The following is a 22,827-nucleotide window of genomic DNA, read 5'->3' as shown; positions in this document are numbered from 1 at the left end:
GATTGGGCGGTGAAAAAAAGGGCGGGATCTGTTGACAGTCGTCTGATGAGTTTGATTTCCCAGGAAGATTTTCTCCATCCCGGTTATGATTTTACTTGTCCCGTCGGATATCACACCTCATTAATGTCCTTCCCGGAGACATCAACCATGCCGTACGTGCGACGCCGCCTCGCCGGTGCCGATGGCTCAATGATGCTTATATCACACGTAACCCAAGGTTGAGCCGTCATCCGTTTTTGAAATGCCAAGTGTCACGGCAAATCTCTCATTCCGACTTTGATATGACTCGGACTTGGGCATGAATCGTTCTAGTCAGTCCGACTCCCGCTTTTTTCGACTAGACTAGTAGGGAGACTTGTGTTATGGGTGTGAGGAGCAAGCCCCATGGGATCCAGTCCGGGTTTAAACTTAGTCGATGACTCAGTGCCCTGCCTGACTCCCGAGTAGGCCCATAGTGGTCAACTCAAGGGTCAGCCCGAGTCCGTTCTCGATTTGCTACCCCTTTCTCCGAGAGCCGAGTCCCTCTCATCATCGAACTTTACTCGAATCAAGAACTCGGGGCCGACACCTTGGTATCCGAAGTGTTGTCCCGAGCCGAATCGTTACCCGAATCGGCTCCTTATCCGAGTCCTCTCATCAAATAATTCCTCTTACAAACCCGAAGGATCTCAATCGACTCGGCGCCTTCGTCCGCATTCGGATTCGATTAGGGTTCATGTCGGATGGCCTTCACGGTGCTCTGCCCTATCACTCCCATCATTTCTTCTGACAGTCCCATACCCCTTAATTATGATCGCCGCCCTGACACCCACGTGCGAAATGACCCTATAATCGTATGTCAACGATGGGACTTTCATTCTGATCATTCCATATCTTTCTGACAAGATGGTAAGTAACGACGGGACAGCTGCCTTAATTAAGATGGGATGTGACTTTCTTCTCTCACATATATAAAGACCACTCCTCTCTGTGATCAGGTACGCGCACACACGCGAGCACACACCCAAGCCACTTTTCCTCTTCCTCTGCTCACTCTTCTTCTTCTTCTCCCTTCTCCCTTGGCTGACTTAAGCATCAGAGTAGTCGCGCCAGGGCACCCCCTGGCTTTCCTTCTCACGATCGTTGTGGTTGCAGGTATCAGAGGCTAGGCGATCCTCCTTCGTCCGACCTTGCTTCACTCTGGTTCGGAGGTTCAGTCGGTGACACGTCCAGGAGTGGATCTTGACAGGAACAACCTATTTGCCATGCTCTAGCCAAAAGAAGATCACAGTGGCCAATGGATCCACTATCACTATTGCAGGCCAGGGTGATGTTTATATATATGATAATCTCACTCTAAAAAATGTTCTTCTTGTCCCAAACTCCTTACCAATTTAGACTCTATCAAAAGGCTCACTAAAGATTCTAATTGTACTGTGATCTTCTACTCATCTCATTGTATATTTCAGGAACTGGGTACAAAGAGGAAGATTGGACATGCTAGTGAAAGATGTCTTTACTATGTAGAAGAAAATAGTGGAAGTACTAGAGTTGCAAGTTCCTTTCCTTTATCCTCTTTGTCCACCATTTCCAAGAAAGATAAAGTTTGACTTTATCATGTTTAGGTCATCCATCAATTCATGTTCTTAAGTTTATGTTCCTGTACTTGGTTAACAAGTCTTTGTTAAAGAATTTTCATTGTATTGATTGTGAGCTTGCTAAACCCAAGTGCTCTTCCTTTCCAATCAATAATACAAAGGCATTTGTTCCTTTTTCACTTATTCACCGTGACATTTGGGGACCCTCCGTACCTAACATTTTTGGGGCAAGATGGTTTCTCTTTCATTGATGATTGTACTCGAGTGACTTGGATATACCTAATGAAAAATAAATCTGATGTAAGCATTATCTTCCAGAATTTCTATCGCATGGTCAAAACTCAATTTGATGTTGGAATCAAAAGAATTCGTTCAGATAATGCGAGGGAGTAATTCAATCAAACACTCACTCCTTTCAAAAACAAGGAATCGTTCATGAATCCTCGTGTGTTCACACCCCTCAACAAAATGGGGTAGTTGAACGGAAGAATGACCATCTTTTTGCTATCACAAGAGCATCCTTATTTCATAAAAATGTCCTAAATATTTTTGGGGAGAAGCTGTTCTTACATCAACTTATCTCATAAATCGACTCCCAACAAAAGATCCTTGAGCTTAAAAGTCCTTTGGAAATTCTCACTAAATTCTTCCCTAGCTTCACTATTTTAAACAATCAGATCCCTCGGATCTTTGGCAGTGTTGCCTTTGTCTATATTCATCTGCATAATAGGGGAAAACTTGATCCAAGAGCTGTTAAATGTGTATTCATTGACTATACTTCCACTCAAAAGGGGTATAAATGTTTCCATTCCCCAACTAATTTTTTTTGTATTTGCTGATGTTACCTTCGATGAAGCAGCACTCTATTTTCCTAATTCCTATTTTCAGGGGGAGAATTTGAGTAAAGATAGAGCAAAAGATTAATTTCTTCTTGAGTTTCCAAGTCAATCTAGTTCTGCCATTATGGAACCATCATCTATTGTCATTGATTTCAATCCTACCCATCTTTCCAACTCACATGAAATGATCAAGGAATAAGGTATTCAAGACACCACTACATCTCCACTTCCAAAGGCTGAAGCTCAACATTTTCACTAAGGATGTTCAATCATCACCTGCTTGAGCAATAGTTCAACCACCTAACCATCATGTTCAAACTCCTAAGATTATTATGAACTCAATTGAAGAAGCAGCTCCAACCCTTGAGGAATTAAATCATGACACCACAAAGCCAAATGACTGAGATACCTATAACACTAAGAAAGGGAGTTGAGCCTGCACCAAACATCCTTTGCATTAATTCTTGTCTTATTAGAACTTATCCCAGAATCATCGAGCCTTACCAATTTACATTCTATTCCCATTCCAAAAAACTTAACTGAAACATTAGGGAACAAGAAGTGGGAAAATGCCATGAAAGTGGAGATGGAAAATAAAACTTGGGAATTGGTTAAGATGCCAAAAGGGAAGAAATTGGATTGCAGATGGGTGTTCACAGTTAAATACAAATTAGATGGTTCATTGGAAAGATATAAAGTGCATTTGGTTGCAAAAGGATATACCCAAACCTATGGCATAGATTAATGGAAATATTTGCTCCAGTTGCAAAAATGAATACAGTTCGAGTACTTTTGTCATTGGTTGCTAACTTTGGATAGAACTTGTCACGCCCTGGGGGTGTCATTCTTGCACACTGAGAGATATCCCACTCGGTGACAATATAATAAAAAAAACCCAAAAGAACCATCTATGCAGCAGTTTGATGTAAAACATGCTTCTTTATATGGTGATCTCGAGGAGGAAATTTATATGGAAATCCCCCAAGGATTTAAATCAGAAGTTGAGATGGTTTGCAAATTAAACAAGGCTTGTATGGACTCAAGCAATCCCCAAGGGCTTGGTTTGGAAGATTTACAAAAGCTTAATGGTCGCGGAGGGTTATAGGCAATGCCAAGGGGATCATACAGTGTTTGTGCGACATTCAAATTCAGGGGAGTAACTGCATTGCTGGTTTATGTGGATGATATTGTAGCAACTGGGAATGATGTTGAAGAAATGTAAAGATTAAGGCAATGCTTAGAAAAAGAATTTGATATTAAGAAGCTTGGCAGATTAAAATATTTATTGGGAATTGAAGTGGCTCATTCAAAGCAAGGAATTTTTATATCACAACAAAAATATGCTTTAGATTTGTTGAATGAAATTGGAATGCTAGGGTGTAAGCCAGTTGATACACCAAAAGCTAACCATGAATTATGTGATGCCCTTCAAGGTATAGTCGTCGATAAGAATTCCTATCAAAGACTTGTAGGAAGATTGATATATTTGTCACACACAAGACCTGATATAGCTTTTGCTATAAACGTGGTCAGCCAGTTTATGCACAATCCAAGAGAGATGCACCTCAAAGCTGTTTATAGAATTCTGCACTATTTGAAAGGAACAGTTGGAAGAGGAATTTTGTTTAAGAAAGCAAGAAACATAAACATAACACTAGAAGCCTATACAGATGCTGATTATGTGGGTTCTCTAGTTGATAGAAGATCAACCTCGGGTTATTGTATATTTCTTGGCGACAATCTTGTAACATGGAGGAGTAAAAAACAAAGTGTAGTGGCAAGACCAAGTGCAGAATCTGAATTCAGATCAATGGCACTGGGAATATGTGAACTGTTGTGGTTAAAAATAGTTTTAGATGATTAAAGAGTAAAGTGGGATGGTCCTATGAGATTTTATTGCGATAACAAGTCAGCTATTAGCATTGCACATAACCCCGTGCAACATGATTGAACGGAACACATTGAAGTGGATAGACACTTCATAAAGGAGAAGCTAAATAACGAGATAATTTGCACACCATTTATCTCAACCAAAGACTAGTTGGCAGGTAGATATTCTTTCAAAAGGACAATCGGGTATATCTTTCCAACGTATGATTATCAAGCTTGGAATGGAAGATACACCTGCTTGAGGGGGAGTGTTGAGATTTGGATATATATTTGGAAAGATCTTATCACCGATTTCATGGGATTGGATGAATTGTAATCCCTAATCTGCAGGGATTAAGATCTTATCACTGATTTCATAGGATTGGATGAATTGTAATCCCTAATCTGCAGGGATTAAATTTCTAACCAGATTATATGCTTGATTAGAGTAGTTTTCCTTATTTTTTAGTTGACATACATGTGTATAAATTATAAACAGTGTATATTCTGTGAATGAAGATAAGAAAGTTTTATCTTTATTTTCCCACATGAATCTCTGTTTTCTTTTCTCTTGTTGTGTTTGTCTTCGTCTTTCAGACGACTGGAGTTTGCTTCATGAAATTTTCATCTATATAATATCTGAAATCTTCTCTGACAGATCCATTGTTGTTTCTGCTGTGGAGTAAGCTCCCATGACAGTTGTATTGTTAAGAGCCTATGATATTGTTTTCTGTTCACCAACTCTGCTATATTTTTAGATCAATATTTTAATGTCTTATTTCAGTTTTTTTTTTTGTTTTCTTTAGCTATGCCTTTCTTTGTTCATCCTCTAAGGTTCATATGCTTTCATGAAATGAATTTTTATTATGAAATGAATTTTTATTTTTAAATCTTCTGGGATATTAGACCTCATCTGCATCTAGCTTTAGTCAATTGGATTAAGTTCCTAAGAATATGGGATGCAGTTTCCATAGCTTCTGGATACTTGTTTCAACTATTAGACATACAGGACAGAATTTATCTGTAGGTAATCCAGAATTTCAGCTTGAGGATTTTAATCTGCCTGGAATCATGAAGTTAGGGCACCATCCTAATTTTTAAATGTGGACTGTTTTTTTTTTTTTTTTTGCTTAGACTTGAAATATATCTTGATTGTTCCATCTTCAGTATTGAAAAATCAGTGTAATTGTTGTTCCAATTGTCTAACAATTGGAAATCGAGAGGCCAGGTCTGAAATCTGCATCAATCTTTAGTATTGAAATTTGGTCTTTGGGGACTAGATCAGTTCCGCTAATATTCTTTTCATTTTATCATACAACAATATTTATAGCACATTTCAACTAATTTGTGGAACACATTAACATAATTTATATTGCTTGGTTCACTTTAATATACTATATATTCTTTTTAACTGTTGTGAACAACAATATTTATAGCACATTTCAACTAATTTGTGGAACACATTAACATAATTTATATTGCGTACTGGTTCTTTCACTTTAATATACTATATATTCTTTTTAGCTGGTCTTTCCTACTGTTGTGATTGATTTTAAATATAAGGATCTTTTGGTCATGAACTATGTTTACAACAGATTCTTTTTAGCTGGTCTTTCCTACTGTTGTGATTGATTTTAAATATAAGGACCCATTGGCATGAACTATTTTACAATGGAGAGTACAAATGCTTAATTGATAACAATGGAATTGGATCATTGGAGTTGCATGACTTTATGACTGTCTTGGGCACAACATACTTGCTCTGATGAGCGTAAAATTAATCCTATCTTCTATGCTTCTATGATATAATTTTCTTATAAACCATCTCTCAAATATTTTTGATAATTTATCACTTTATATTCAGCTAAGGATATCCACCTAATTTAATATGCTTGCATATTCTACAAACTAATCTTAAGAGAGAGCACCTTATTTTATCTAATTGTGGCAAAAAGAATTAGAAACATTTGATAGTTTAGAACTTTATGATAAGTTAGTTTTATGGTAAATAAAAATGGAGAGTGATATTTATTGGATTCCTGATGCTATAGGAAATGTAGACATAGATAATATTTAGATGCATAAAAGATGAAAAACCAATTTTTTTTGTTGATGATAATGCAATTAAGGAAAGATGAAAACATTTTTTTATAGAAACTACGCAATGAGCTCTCCATAGTAAAGTTGGATTTAGAGACTGAAAAGATGATATAGGTAAATTGAGGGATTAAAATCTGGTGCTGAGCTAAGCTCTTTGGCCGACAGGAGAAAGTATTGTTTGTGTTGGTATCATTGTCAGAGGTGTGTTAGAGGAGGAGGGCCTTGGTGCTAGGGGAAGAGGAAGAAGAGTAGGAGCTAATATTGGTGTTTGCAGATGTGTTGGAGAAGTGGGCCTAGGTGTTAGGGGAAGAGGAAGAAGAGTAGGAGAAGGGGTGCTAGTGTTGGAGGAAGTTGGAGGAAGAGGAAGAAGAGTAAGAGTCGGTATTTGTATCCTACTCTTCTTGAGCTAATGTCGGAGCACAAAATTAAGGTTACGAGGATTCGTAACCCACTCTTCTTGAAAGAAGACAAAGGAGCTTGTGTGTCGGGAGAAGATGTGAGTTTGGTGCAAAGGAACGACAAAAGAAGATGAAGGAGCGAGATTGCATGTGAGATCTAAGGAGATGGGAAATGAAATTGCATGTAGATGAGATTGACACAATTATTTATTTGAAGTAGCCACATCAAAGATCTCACATGTTGATTCATAGGTGGAACAAAAATTTCACTCATGCCAACTGACACAACTTGAGATTTTAAACAATGGGTCAATTTGCTGATAACGTATAGATAAAATGAAATTAAAAATGATCAAAAGTATTATTCTAGTTATAATATCAAGATATTCATTTCCCTAGAACTCTAGAAAGAGATGTAGAATAAGAGATGAAACATATATCTTGAAAAATCAATTTAGTTTCATATATTGAAGCGTGGTTTAAATATTTCGTTCCGCACGATACGGTGGAAACATTTCATTCTGCCCGTCGATCGAAATTGACTCCAGCACGTCCGAGGTATTGCGGCCGCCGTGGAGGTGTCGAACAGGCCTCGCGGAGGGCCGCAGACTTGTCGACCGAGCCTCGCGGTCGCGTGACGCGGAATAGGAAGGAGGAAGTCGCAAGGAACAAGAAGAGGAAGTTGCGCGGAATATGATATGGAAGTCATTGGCGGAATAAGGAGGAAGTCATGTGAAACAAGAAGAAGAAGTCGCTAGTGGTGCGGAAGGAGGAAAGTTTTTAATTAAATTACTTAGGTTAATAATTTCAATCAACTTCTAGCTATAGTTGAGATAATTTAAATAAGTTTAATTAAACCCTAATAAAATTATCCTATTAATTTAATATATATTTTAAAAAATTTATTTTATTTATTATTTTTTGTATTTTATATTTTTAAATATTTAGATTAATTTTTTTAGTTAATATATTTTATATTTAAAAAATACTAAAACCATATCAGCACGGTACAATATGATACCGAAATCGTATCATTCCGGTCCAGACTGAAACCTCGACACAGTTCGAGATTTTTAACCATGTATTGAAGTTCATCCTAGATCTTGCTTATTTAATAACACAACTAAGTAACATGAATTTTTATAGAAGAAATGAAGATTTTATATTATATTGATGTGATAAAGGATATCAAAAGTATTATTCTAGTTATAAGATCAAGAAATTCATTTCCCTAGAAGTCTAGAAAGAGACATAGAATATGAGATTGAACAAATATCTTGAAAAATCAATTTAGTTTCAATATTGAAGTTCATCATAGATGTTGCTTATTTAATAACACAGCTAACTAACATGAATTTTTAGAGAAGAAATGAAGATTTTGTATTATATTGATGTGATAATGGATATCTACAATGTTGCAGTTATTGTGTCAAACTTAATGAGATTGTGACAAGTGACTTTCTTATTGGTTTACATCAATTTAAGTCTCTATCTTTTTACTATAGATGTACTCTCCAATCATAATCAAGATAAACCTCATTTGCAAACAATTGTGCTAATTCATGAGTGGAAATACATTAAATTTGAAGTTTGAATTGGGGGGAAAACAGACTTCATAAACTAAATGCTTCAAGGGAACTAGAACTGAAATTGGATATGCGAAATGTAGTTTTGTTTAAGTTTTAAGTCTTGTAACTTTAATTTTGTGCCAGGCTAGTCCCGGTTCAAAATGAGAGTTGATGTCATGCTAGTCATGTCTAGATTTATGTCAATTCCTAACAACATAAATTATGACAATTGGTAGGGAGTCCTATGCCAGATCTCAATAGAGCTAAAGGAAGAAGTTCAGCCTCACCATGCCTTGGTGTAATTGTTCCAATAGAGCCTCGTATGGTTGTACTTGTATCTCATCTCTACTGAGATTGTAGTTATATCCTTCAAAGGAGCCTTGTGTGTCAGGTCTCACCTTAGTAATTTGTAGTCGTCGTTCTTGACTACTCACTGTGATAACAGACAATAATTTTATGGATCATGCTTCCAGTAATAAGAAAAGAATCAAGGTGTAGTTAAACTAGATGGATATAACATTCCTATAATACTTTTAAATATCATGGATCTATTATTTAATTGTAAAGATATGTTGACGATGATATATAAAGAATAGATTGTTGAAACAATTGAAACCTTTTGGAGTTTTGGGTGACCGTCATGTGTCCCCTATTTATATAATTGTTTAACTATCCCCATTAATTTATAGATTGACGTTGGGCTGCTAAGAAGCAAGATGCAAAAAAAAATAATGTAATCTTATGAGAATGTTAAACTGAATGCGAGGCACCATTATTAGAAGGATAAACTATAAAAACATTAATATCTAAGGATAAATAGTAATAAAAGATGCTATACTCATGTTCAAGAGCTATGAATTTTATAGATTGATGTTGGACAATTACAGTGGAAGTTGCAAGGGGATGCGAGGAATAAAAAAACCCTTTAGATATCCTCATGGAAAATGTTTTTTTTTATTTAATATTTTTTCTAATATATCCTTAATATAGGTCAATGAAGTGAATAATATTTATATAAATTTCAAATAGTTGGGACAAACATGCTTGACTTGAGTTGGTTAATATATTCCTTTGCAACTGTTTTTTACCATGATATATATTCCTACCAAGTGCAATTTGATTGTTTCTCCCCTTTGATATTTAGGGGAGTTGCAAACAGGTGATTTGTTTTTAATGAATTAACCTGAGGAAGAGTGGAGGTGAATGGATGAAACATTGGCAACTTAAAATTGGTAGTTGCACTGGTTAGGGAATTTAGGAATAAGAATGTCAAAAGAGTATTTTTTTAGTTTTCTTGCAATGTATTAACACTCTTTAAGGAACTTTTAACTGGGAATTTGAACCTTGTTCATAGATTGGCTGAGATGGTTTTCATTTTGAAGTTAATTCGAGCATTTGCCAATTTTTTTATATCAACGGCTTAGTGACAGACATACTAAAGGGTAGTTTTAATTGCGTATACTAGGGTGTTGATAGTGTGCCTCCTGAGGAATTGAACAAGAAAATCAACAAAACTGTCAGCTCACTGTCCACGTTAGAATCCAAGAATGATAGATCTCAGGCTACAGCAAAGGACGACAAATCCAAAACAAAAGGTCTGTATTGATGTTTATATGCCAATTATTATTTCACACGTGGACATCCATGTCCTCTGTACATAGTGATCTTAATTATTGATTTGCAGGTACTGTTGAAAGTAGTGGTCCTTCAAGAAAGCCTCCATCTTCCAGTACTAGAGTAATTGTTCTTAACACTTTAAAAAATTTCGTATTATTATTGATATTGTTGTTTTTGATCCACCAAATTGTCTACTTTAATATTCTTGCTACATGTAGTAAATCAGTATGATGATTACTCTGTTCTCCTTGATCTAAATGTGTTAAATTCAACTACGTCACATGCTTTAACAAACAAATTCGGCATTTTACAGACTGGTGTAGAAGATAGAAAGCAGAGCCCTGACAGAGGTTTGAGTGCTTATGAGACTGACATATCCTGTGAACATGAATTTGGAAGCTATTGCCTTTGGTCCAGAAAACATAGAGAAGTTATGAAAGATTCTATTGTGAAGAGACTCAAGGATCAGTTATTTGTGGCAAGAGCTTATTACCCAAGCATTGCAAAAATTAAGGGAAAGGAAACCCTTGCTCGGGAACTGAAAGTGAATATTCAAGATCATGAGCGAATGCTTAGTGAAGCAGTTTCTGATCCTGATCTACCACCACTGTAAGTACTTCCATGTGATATTTGGAACCTATGAATATTTTCATTTGATGATAAAATGAAGCAGCACAACATTGCTCTGGTACTAATTGATGCAATATTAAAATCCAAATCACATTGATAATTGGAATGAAGTTGATGAGTCAAAAGGGATAACTATCTCAATAAGGGAAAAAGAACCACATACAAAGAATCAAAGAGGAATTTCCTGTTAATCAAAATTGAATATTATATACAATAAACTATAAATGAAGTACCACTAATTCCGAAACATAACAATCCTAATAAACTCTTATCAAATTGAAAGATACTTGTTTAACTATTACCAAACTAAAAGCTATTTCTACCAAATAAAAAGTTACCAAACTTTCGGACACCTAAAAGAGAACATTTGTCAAATTCAACTACAAATTCAAATTAACATTGATTTACCAAAATCAATTGGAAATTCAAAAGCAAGTTAACATTGATTCCCTGTTTGCATCATTCTCCCTAATGAAAAGAACGAATGTCACCTTTTTTCTAGGTCATCTTTGTCAAGCACAGGGAACAATTAATTAACTAACCCTGTTAAACAGTGTTTCTCTATTATTTTCCTTTTTGGGCATCCCATTCATCAAGTAATAGATTGATGCATTTTATTCCTTTAAATTATGATTTCATTTCCTTCCCTTTTGGCCACCTTTTCCAATGAATGAGAAAATGCTCCAATTTAGCATGGGGCGAAGATGATGTCCATCTTGGCATAATAGTCACTAGACATGGAAGTGATATCATCGAGTGTGAATCCATAGAAGATTGTGACAAAGTAAATATATGAAGATTGATGCTCAAATTTTTCATAATAAATTAACATATCCTTCAATTTGAAAATTGAGCTAATACTTAAATAAATTGATAAGATAACAGGCATTATAATTAATTTTTCACAATCTGGTCAAATAAATTGGACAAAGGATATGAATGCTTCTAAAAATGCTAAGAGAAAATTTAAATTCATGAATGAATGCAACATGAAAATTTACAATATCATTAGACTCTTGGAATAATAAACAATACAATTTCATTCCTAATATGAACAAGTATTTTCCAATATGCAAAATGGAGCTCTCAGTTTGGTAGATAGAAGCAAATAAGAAAACTTAGTAGGATGATGAACATTAAAGTCGTAAATATGAAAGAAACATGCCAGTGAAAATCTTAATTAATTTGCTAATTTTAAAAATTCGAGTTAGACATTCTTAGTTCAAGATGTTCATTTTGTTCAATTTCTCATTTGTCTTTTCTAGGAATTTGTGCTTGTATACTTACTAGACAGTCATTTCTTAAAATTCGGAAGACATATTTTTCCATCAATTTTCTTCTCATTTTGTATCGATATGTGATGCGGTCTTATCTCCCTAACAGATTCACCTAGTATGAATTTGAAAAATTGTACTTAATATCTACTAAAATTATGGTAGGTCCGTTCTACTTTTTATGAATCTAAGCTTGTTTTCCATGGGTAATGGGGTTTATGTATCTCATCCCTCATGTATTTGGCGGTAGTTATGATGTCTTCTCTTATCATACCAATTCTAAGGACTGATGCTTATACAGTAATGAGACAAATTAATGATGAAAAAAATATCCTATGATTATTAAAGACAAACTAAGGTGGAAATAAGAGATGCATATGATTTCTTTTGATGATTGGCAATTAAATTAAATAGCAAACTATGATGGTATTTTGTATTATATGAATGCATGCCATCATGTAGAAAATTTATGATAAAAAATATTTTATGATGATTGAAGACAAACATGCATATGATTTCTTTTGATGATTGATGATTGAATTAAATAGATTATGATGGTATTTTTGTATTTTATGAATGCATGATGCCATATAGAAAATTGTGAGAAAAATTAATTAAATATAAGAAATTTAAATTCATTAAAAAAATAAACAAAAGTAATTTTCGTAGAGAAAATGTGATTTTACCAGATTATACAAACTAATTCTGAGGTGGAGTCTGATTGATTATGTCCCTTAGTGTTCTTCAAATTTCTAATGAATTGATTTATTTTGGATTAGATCAGCGCATTGCACCAGATCAAAACCTTGGATTAGATTCAAACTCCACAAACCTTTCTTTCCCCTTTTTTCCTTCACTATTTTTTGTTTTTTCCTTTTCCATACAGCAGAATTCCTTTTCTGGCTCCTTTTCTCAAGAGCTATAGTAATCCTTTTTTTCTTGCTATAGTAGCCATTGGCTACTGCAAAACAGATTGCTTTCTTTTTTTGACCTTTTTTTTAGAAAAGGGACTAAGCTGTAAATTTACAGATTAGTGGATTAATCTGTAAAAACTTGAATCTGATCAAATTTACAGGTTGCATTGGGTCTCTTTGTGGCTGCAGGCTTTGAGGTCATGTGCATGTTATGTGGAGTGGTTAGGACGCTGGCCATCAGTGATCAAGGTCATGTGATGGAGCAAATTGTGCTGGAGCACACAATGATAGGCTGGAGAGGGCAGATGATGTTGGCGTCACAACAACGGCGCCTCATGGGTGCAATTGAGTGGCACAGGGTTAGGTGTGGACAACAATGTTGTCCATGAAAGTGGATCAGTCAGTAGGATCCGATAGGTAAGACAAGATTGGTGTCGACTAGTTGGGTGTATGTTAGCAGAAAGTAGGTGGAGTGATAGGCATCTTGTTTGACCAGGAGGATTGAATGATCAAGAAGCAATTTTGAGGAAGATCTGATCATGACTCAAAGCTTTAAGCCATGGTTTAGGATTGATAGCTTGGTAGGAGCTTGCTGGTGGCTTGCAATTACATGGAGTTAGAAGAATCAAAAGGCAACTAGTGGAGGTTGGTAGCGATTGGTGACTAGCCACTGCAGCTGGACTTGCATGGAATCAAATGCACAGTGATGGAAAAGATGTAGGCGAATGAGGGTAATGCAAATGAAGGGGATATGTGCCAGGTGGAAGATGACATAAATGCAGAGAGTAGTGGTGAGTGGATAGATATGATTTAGAGGAAGGGAAATATCAAAATTGAACTAGAAATTGAATTTTGATACTTGATGCAACACAATGCCACTCTATTACCAATTGTTGCAATACCAAAATTGGACCCTTAAACCATATACAATTAGGATGAACGTGATGAAGTTAAGTGATATCTATCTCGCAAGGAGAGAAGAAACCTCACTTTTTTTTTTTATCTCACATAGTGAGTAAAAGGGGAATTTCTTGTTAGAAAAAAAAACTGAATATTATATAGAGGCACGACTTTTGTAGACCCAATACTAATTAAACTAGGAAAGCAATACCATCAATTAGGAAAAATAATAAACCCAATTAACTCTTGATTCTCTATTTACATCATAAAAATCAACAAAGATCTGAAAATTGATATACCTACAAAGACATGCACATTGCTTAGAATATTCAAAAATGACCTAATGTTAAAATCAACAAAGACACGCCATTGTTTAAAATATCCAAAAATGATGTGTGAATGGTCAACCCCTCTTAATTGAGCAACTATGAATATTAATGAGGGATGGAAGAAGATCCAATCTTAGGGGGTTTATAGCTATAAGAATTTGGATTACCCTTATAGCCTTACATGAATTCAGTGACATGAGAAGTTTGAATGGTTGAATTGACAATGCCACAAACAAAAATCTATTAGGTTATTTCACCAATCTTTGTTTCTCTCTCAATCTTCATCTTTACATAATCTTCTTTTTTGAGTATTGAAGGTAGAAGCTTTCTCTGATACTTGTTTATTTTTTTAGGAACTTTATAGGGATGGACTTTACAAAAAGCTACTTTGTAGGAATGGGCTTTAAAAAAGAGTCTTCCATCATGGGGAATAATCCAATGAAAGTATAGCAAATACATCTGAGTCAGCCGTCTGCTCTAAGCCAGCAAATTCAAGGAATATGATTCTTTGTCCTGGATTGCCTATTTGTTAACATTTTAGTTAGCTATATATGAACTGCTTTCTATGTTTTAAAGTACGGAAAATTTTCAATCCGTATATCACATTTGGAATATGATTCATGAGGTTAACAGTGATGGGAAATGACAGGCAAATAAAAGCAGTAGTGCCAAATGGATAATGAGTTGGCAACACAGGAATCATATAGATGTTTCAACTCATTTTCTTCCATTTTAAAAGGATCAACACAATCAGGTGTTAGTCACCATCCAAAGTAACTCTTTTGAATAAGTTACCTTTTGGATAATCTTCTAAACTCTCAATGTGCTTCTTAAGAAATTTTCTCTTATTGCTCTTTAGGGGGTTCAAAACCTCATTTTATGCTATTTAACAAAAATTTCCAGCAAATATTAATATGCTAGTAAAGATTTCATCTAATTATGATTTAAATCTCAAATCAGTCAACTAAGCCCCTAAGGGGTGTTACATCCAGCATCTTCTTTGTGTTCCAATGCTAGTTAGTATTAGCTGATAGAAAATTTTTAGCAACCATACAAAATGCTATTTGATACGCATAATTTTTCACCAGCTTAAATTTCAGCTTTTACAAAATTTATCATTTGCTCCAAATTCACGAGTTAAATTGTGCACCATAAGATAATTCAAATATACAAAGGCACAATTGTGCACCATAAGATAATGCAAACAACTCGACACAAACTTTCCTCAAGCAAGAAACATGCTTGCATGTTCTTTTATTTGCTGTCCAAAAATTAAGTAGTCATAAAACCAACAAAAAAATATTCAAATAATCCTTGAAATTTCCTAAAATCAAGATAGGGTGCAAGGGCATCCTTAGGGTTAACAATCCCATGAAAAACAAACACTGAAGAAGAATTAAACTTAACCCAAAAGAGTGAATAATCTCTAGTTCCGCTACCTGATAAGTTGCTGCTGCAATTTTGTCATTTTTTAGCTGCCAAATCATGATTTAGGACTGGCTACATGAAAGAGAATAAGAAGAAGATAGGGTAAGAAGGCAAGGAAGAAAACTTGCTAATTTGGTAGAAACACCAACTTATGCCCAAATGTCCAACTAGAAGGCGGTGGGATGACTAAAAATTGGAGGTAGGTAGAACCAAATGCCCAAGTTGGCTAGCAGCTTGAGCTAGGGATGGAGAAGAAACTCACTACAAGTAGGAGAGGAGCTTGAGGGATTGAAGTTGATTGACCAAATTGGAGATAAGCTATAGGGATGGAGATGCCTATGGGACAGTCACATAAGGAGTTCAGCCCTAGCTCCTCGAAACTGCTTCCCTTTGAATCGAACCAAAATTAATGTTGGTTCAACCTTGGTTCGATCATAACTTGACCGATCAAACTCCAAATTGGGCCAGCTTTGAATCATATAAAAACTGGCTCAAAATCCTATTGAACCGAACACAAGCTCAAAATTCAATCTATAGATCCAACATTAATAACTTTAAATTTATAAACAGTCTTAAAACTCCCTAGATCAATCCACATAAATATCATTTAAATATAATATGAATTATTAAATATGCTAAAATTCAGACTATAACAATATTTATGATGTGGTTTAATTTTGACATAGCCCCTCAATTGTGAGACCCATTTCCCCTTCTCATCATGACCATATAAGGATGCTTGACAGTAACAATATGTTGAAGGTGATGTGGAGATTTAGAGTCGTCAATTTGGATTAGATCCGTTGGGTTGGTTCGCCCAGCCAAATAATTTAAATGGGTTGAGTTGGTATTTTATCAATTCATTTTAAGGTGGGTTCAGGTGGATTGACCTGTCTGGCCCGTGACCCGAGCAGGCCGGTCTGCGACCCGTGTGGGCTGGTTCGTGACCCACGTGGGTCAACCCACGATGGGCTTGGGTTAACTCATGGGTTGAGAATTTATTTTCTTCTAAAATTTAAAACAAAAGTGGAAAATTTAATGAGCTCGTAGGCTTAACCCACCTAATCCGATCAAATTTAAAATTTTTAATATATATATATTTTTTATTTTTTGGTGGTCTTGTGGATTTAACTCATCTAATTTGCAATCCAAACATAAAAATTTCAACTTTGGTAGGCTCGTGGGTTGACCTGCCTAACTCGCAATCCACCTTGAGTTGGGTTGGGTTGGAGATTTTTTAACCTATCAAGATAGCGGGCCAATCCACCCCAGTCCATCATATGATGGGTTTTTGATGGGTTGACTCACCCCACCATGAGTTGCCCCGTTTACCGCACTATGGAGGTTGGATAATTTTAGATGGCAAGCAATGTTGATTTGGTAGAGGCAAGGTTGGATGAGTAGATGAAGTAATCATGAGAGAGTAGCAAGGGGATCTTTGTGTTAGCGAGGACAAGGACCAAAAGGCCACATGGTCCTAATGAGGACCAAAGGGTGGAGGGAGGGAATGGGACAATGAGAAGGTCTATGTAAAGCAATATTTCAAGTGATAATGAGGAAGCTTGGATTTTATGAGAGTAGAGAGGTGAGGATAGAGATGATCCTGGAGGCAAAAGGAAGTAGAAGTTGGAGTAGAGGAAGAGTGACAAGGAAATTGCAATACATAGAGAAACAATGAGGCAGGGAGGAAGTTGAAGGATGTAGAGGAAGAGAGAGGAAGTTGACAGAGGAACATAGGATGTGAAAATTTGATTGGCTATCCCTTTTTTTTGGTTCATTTCTGTTAAATAAATACTGATAATATTTGAAAATTTAAGGACGCAATGAAGACAAAAAAAAAACAAAACAAAAATTGGGACTCCAAATGAAATGGAGGTCAGTTCAACAAGTTTTGAGTCTCAGCCAATTTTATATCTCATCTTGTTGTGCTCATCTGAACACTAATAGGCAATTCTCTATTAATTCTTGGTATTTTAATAATAATTTTGATTTGATGGAGCATTTAGTTTAGGTATTACAAACACCAATGCTGAAAGTTAACTTGTATAATTTGAGGTTAAAACATTTATGAACAGTATGATCGAAATGTTTTCTTGATTCTAATAGATTGCTTTGAAATTGAATCTCCTTATTTTGCCTTTCATTAGATCAGTCTGTTGGAAATTTTATGAACATTTTGCATTTCATTTCTTTCTTCTGTCATCCAAAGCCTGTAACCAAAGCTTTTTTTTCTTTCAGTGTGGGGAAGAAGATTAAGAACATGGACAGCGTTATTGCAAAATCCAAGTCATGTCGTGTTGATTGTAATAATGTTGATAGAAAACTTAGACAGATACTTGATCTGACAGAAGATGAAACTCATTTTCATATGAAACAAAGTGCATTTCTCTATCAGCTTGGTGTCCAGACCATGTCCAAAACTTTTCATTGCCTTCTAATGAGACTGACTGTAGAGTTCTTCAAATCTCCATCAGTAGATATGCAGCGTTCTTCTGCTTATAAAATTGACAATCCAAGCTATGTGCACTATGTTATCTTTTCAAGAAATGTACTAGCATTATCAGTTACTATCAACTCTACCGTAATGAATTCTGAGGTATGAAATTCTAATCCTTGTGTTCCTTGTTTCTCTTTGATTTTTTTTCTTTTTTCTTTCATCACATTAGTGAACATTAATTATTTTACAGGCACCCAATAGCATGGTCTTCCACGTGCTAACTGATAAACAAAATTTTTACTCTATGAAACATTGGTTTGCCAGACACTCATATAGGGAAGCGACCATTCACATTCTGAACTTTGATGAGTTCAAGTCTAATCATTTCTCCAACATGGATTTGGGAGAGCTTTCAATGCCAGAGGAGTTCCGTGTCTCTGGTCACACTACTACACAACCTACCCCTTTGCAGATGAATACAAAATACCTCTCAGTATTCGGTCATTCCCATTTTCTTCTTCCTGATGTGTTGAAGAATCTAAAGAAAGTGATTCTTTTGGATGATGATGTGGTTGTTCAGAAAGACATATCCTTTCTGTGGAATCTTAATATGGGAGGAAAAGTAATTGCTGCTACTGAATTCTGTGGAGTGAAATTGGGTCAGCTGGAGTCTTATCTAGGTGCTACTGGGTATGACAGTGATTCCTGTGCCTGGATGTCTGGTATAAACAAAATTGACCTGGAGAAATGGAGAGAACTAGATATTACTGGAGTTTATCAAAGTCTTGTCCATAAGGTAATTGCTAAGGATTAGATATTGGTTTAATTGAAATTTCAATATATGATTAAATAGTTTAATAATATTTATTTATATTGATGACCAGATTTTGGTTTGAAGACCTACTAGTGGGGTTTTTAATTTCGTTGTCTAATTATTTTATCTATCTTTCATTGCATACGACAGTTGAAACAAAAAAATGATGCACAATGGAGAGCTGCTGCACTGCCAGTGAATTTACTTGCTTTTCATGGTCATATATATACTCTAGATAATACTTTAATTCAGCAAGGACTTGGCCATGATTATGGAGTCTCTGAGGAGACTGTAAAGAATGTAGCAGCATTGCATTATAATGGAAACATGAAGCCTTGGCTCGATCTAGCGATTCCAAAGTACAAAAAATACTGGAAGAGTTACCTTACACGAGATGAGCGTTATATGGAGGAATGCAATGTTAGTCCATAGTTTTGAGATGCAAACTGCAGTAGTAGAACTGAATCAGAGAGAAGGAAAACAAACATGGCTGCATCCTTCTTTACTGCAACTTGCAGCAAGACATCAGCAGATACTTCCAACTGTCAAGAGACCCCAATAAAAGTCGGAAAAGAAGTTTCTTTTATTGCTGGTTCTTGAACACACAGAAGTCATCCAGCAACACAAACATTGTTTTTTCATCAGATTCTTGACCTCAGAGGAATTTGTATGGAAGATAGGCTCCAAGAGTTGGTATTGTACAATTGTTTCAGATAAGTTCACAAATTGACTGTTTTCATATCGTTCATTCTTTAGTCGGAAGAGTAGTGGGTTGGCACTTCTGATCGGATTGATGCCATCCTTGAACCAATGTAGATCCATTTTTGGCCCCCCTATTATTTGTTCCTTCCCTTGGCTCCATTGCCCTCTGCAATAAGGGTATAGTTTGCATCCCTCATTAGCAATTTTTTTGTCTCTAATATTACACATGGAAATGCGTTTATTCTTGACGAACTGGTGTCCAATTAACTTGGTAATCAGAAACGATTTTGTATTTAATTATAGTATCAATTACAAGCTTGCATTTTGGGTATGCTCCTGGTGCTACTGTGTTGAACTTGCTGGAAAGCCGTGCTCAATCGTACAGGAAAATTAGATTTGTTCCGTGTAAAGAGGGCTGTTCTTTTTTCTCTTATCAACAGATGCAGTTTTTGTATTTCTAACTGTTTGCTCAATATGATCTAGAAGTTACTTGGCTTGCCTTCGCTCAAGCTCAGGAAATCAAAAAAAAAAATGATAAATCCCAGTTAGTCTCATTGACTATCTCTGGGGGTGATTGGTCTGGTCCCATGGAAATTTTCCACCGGCCATCAGGGTAAATCGGGAAGTGCACGTAGCGACCAGTCCAGACGCCCAACATCCTTTGATTGCGCTCTCTATTTGGAGAAAAATTCTTATAAATACGTCGTAGTTGTAGATCGAACTGCGGTGTTTGGGTGACAACTTGAATGTCTTACTGCGGCACCATTGCCGCGGGGACAAGCTCAGGATATCAAGGTACAATGCTTTCTGGACAGAGGGTATGATAGACACCTTAGTGGAGACCATACAACCAGAGTGCAGAATGTGTGCTTGGCAATTTAGGATGTGCTTAATTGATCATCTGCTGATGCTGTTTGTTGCTTTCTTTTCCCAATTACCCATGATATGTGACATTTCTTTTCAGGTGGGTAGTTTTTTACCTCATCATATCTTGCAGGGTGGGCGTAACAGGTAGTATACGATGTCTGTCTCAGCGTCAAAGTGATCTTTTCAATAAGCATGGGTTTTGATTCCTCTAGCAAAATAACACTTCGTCTCTGCAGCTAATCTTTACTTTTTTCTATTTTGGCATCTTAGTCGGTATTCTACTTGGTTTGGAATTCCGTCCCTCATGCATAATGTGTCATGTTACCAAATTAGGCTATTACATGTTCTGTAATCTTGAGCAAGACATCAACTATCACTTGGCTAAGCTGACAATGATAGTTCCCATAGTCTTGTGTACTTAGGCTCTGAATAAAGTTGAGCACCCCCTATAACCACTCCATGGAATAGCTGCCTTTGCCATCGTTTATTGAGATGTTGAATCATTTGGAGTGCACCTGGATAGGTTGATTCCCAACTCATGGTAGACTGAGTTGCATCACTAGCATGTGTAAGGAACTTACGGTGGTGCCCATCGGAAACACTTTCCCTTGTGATGATGAAACTTCAGCACTCGTTGGTTGATAGTAGTGCGAAGGTTGGGTGTCTTCATAGATCTTTTGTTGGAAAGAGATGCCCTTGGTGAAATGAGAAGTGTTTACAATATAAGGGAATGATTAAGGTAGTGTTTGGTTTGGTTTTTTTTTTCATTTTTATTTTCTTAGTTTTTAGAAATTGATGTTTACTTTGTGTTTTCCAATCTTATTCTTTGGAAAATGAGAAGTTATTTTCTAAAAAAATAAAAATAATAAAATATTATTTTCTGTGGAAAATGAAAACTGCGGTTGGCAAATAGAAAATATGAAAACGCGATTACAGTAACACCGCATGCACAACTCCTTTTCTCCACCGTCTTCGCCTCCGGTCCCTCCCTCCGCCTCTCTTATTGCCCCAACGAACCTTCCGCCCCCTTCGCCCTCGTCCTCAACACCGACCTTGGCGCCCTCGGCTCCCCCGATAAAGGAGACCCTTTTTCCATGGCCGTCGAGTTCGGCCTCCTCGCTTGCCTCGGAGGAGTCGACCTAGTCTTCTCTGTGTGCTTCAAACCTCAGATCGGGGGCTTCGTCGTCAAAAAGACCATCACTTCTATGATAGCCGTCGCCATCCCGGCCAAGCCAACCTCGAACAACGATAGATTCGAGGCGCCGAATTGTGGAGAATCACTTCGAGAAGAAATCTGATCCCACGGAGAGAGAGAAAGAGAGGATAGGGAGAAGAAGGCGACGAAGAGAAGGAAGAGAACAGTCTGATCCCAACTTAAGCAGTCGGAACCGAACAATATATTCTTACTAAGACATTGTGTATTTTTAGAATTGTCTTGGAGTTATCGCTGGGACTCACGTATCAGCATGGACACCGACATCAATTTAGACATCTTTTTGTAGTAGAAAGGTTATTATTACATAAAATGTGATGCTTGCATGCGACTTCGATATGCTTTTTACATTTGTATATACGGACTAGGAGGGGACAACAAATGATTTCAGAGTATTCATAGACGCATTGACAAGGCATGAAAATAATTTAAACCTTGCGGTGGTGAGTAATAGAAAAAACTCTCTATGTATATTCATTTGAATTTGTGTTTTACATTATTAATATGGAAATACTATCACACATCAATTTAAAAAAATTATTTTATTTATAATTTTTCATATTAATAAATTAAATATTTTTATTTTTTTTAAAAAATAAAAAATACTATATCATACTAAATACATTTTTTATTTTCTAAAAATTAGATCAGAAAATAAAAAATAAAATAAAAAATAAAAATAAAAAATAGAAAAAAATTTCAAACCAAACGCCCCTAAGGGTTCTTGGAGAACCTGAGGAGGTGCTTTTCGCCACAGGAAATATTAAGGTGTAATAGGGCTATGGATGTGTTGCAAAAATGTGAATCCTTGGTGGGCAAGACTTAATAATAATGATTGGTCCAAGTTGACTCGAGCAAAGGTCAGGTAAGACATTTTAAGTGATTTTAATTGTTTTTCATGAAAAAAAAACTCTAATCATGAGTCCATTGCTCATATCTTGCGTCAAACTTGCTAGTTTTTACACCTTGCGTTCTTGGTAGAATGGCCTATGTTAGGTTGAAATGTGGATTTCACATGAAGCATTTGGTGAGGGGGAGAAATGTGACATGAGGCGAGATACTAAGGGGGTGTTTGGTTGGGGGTTATCAATGATAACCTTAGTTATCTGTCCAAGGTTATCGTTGATAACGAAGTTATGATTGATTCCCAGTAATACAATATCACCGTCACATCAGCAAATGGGTTATAACGTGCTTTTGTAGGTTAACGAAATTTTTTCCATAATTACCCTCCAATTTTAAAACTAAGTCAATTAAAAAGTACTATGAAATCTAATTAAAATTAAATTATTTAATTCAATAAATTTTAATTTAAATATTTATAAATTAAAAATAATTTAGTTTAAATTTA

At 35.9% G+C, this 22,827-nt stretch overlaps 1 protein-coding gene across 1 annotated transcript; it reads left to right on the top strand.

Annotated features, from left to right (window-relative positions):
* Nucleotides 1-722: 722 nt before the first annotated feature.
* Nucleotides 723-19,671, top strand: LOC141817657 (putative galacturonosyltransferase 7). Its single transcript, XM_074705296.1, has 8 exons — nucleotides 723-833; nucleotides 1,449-1,583; nucleotides 9,817-9,946; nucleotides 10,036-10,088; nucleotides 10,282-10,577; nucleotides 17,682-18,039; nucleotides 18,131-18,676; nucleotides 18,845-19,671. Exons 1-8 carry the CDS (start codon nucleotides 723-725, stop codon nucleotides 19,124-19,126), a joined length of 1,911 nt encoding a protein of 636 aa, XP_074561397.1. The 3' UTR covers nucleotides 19,127-19,671.
* The last annotated feature ends 3,156 nt before the right edge of the window (nucleotides 19,672-22,827 follow it).

Source organism: Curcuma longa, unplaced genomic scaffold (assembly GCF_044706935.1).
Source record: "Curcuma longa cultivar G26 ecotype Majalengka, Jawa Barat unplaced genomic scaffold, ITB_CL_G26_1.1 contig_21468, whole genome shotgun sequence".
Lineage (NCBI taxonomy): Eukaryota > Viridiplantae > Streptophyta > Magnoliopsida > Zingiberales > Zingiberaceae > Curcuma > Curcuma longa.
This window is presented reverse-complemented; position numbering and strand designations above follow the sequence as displayed.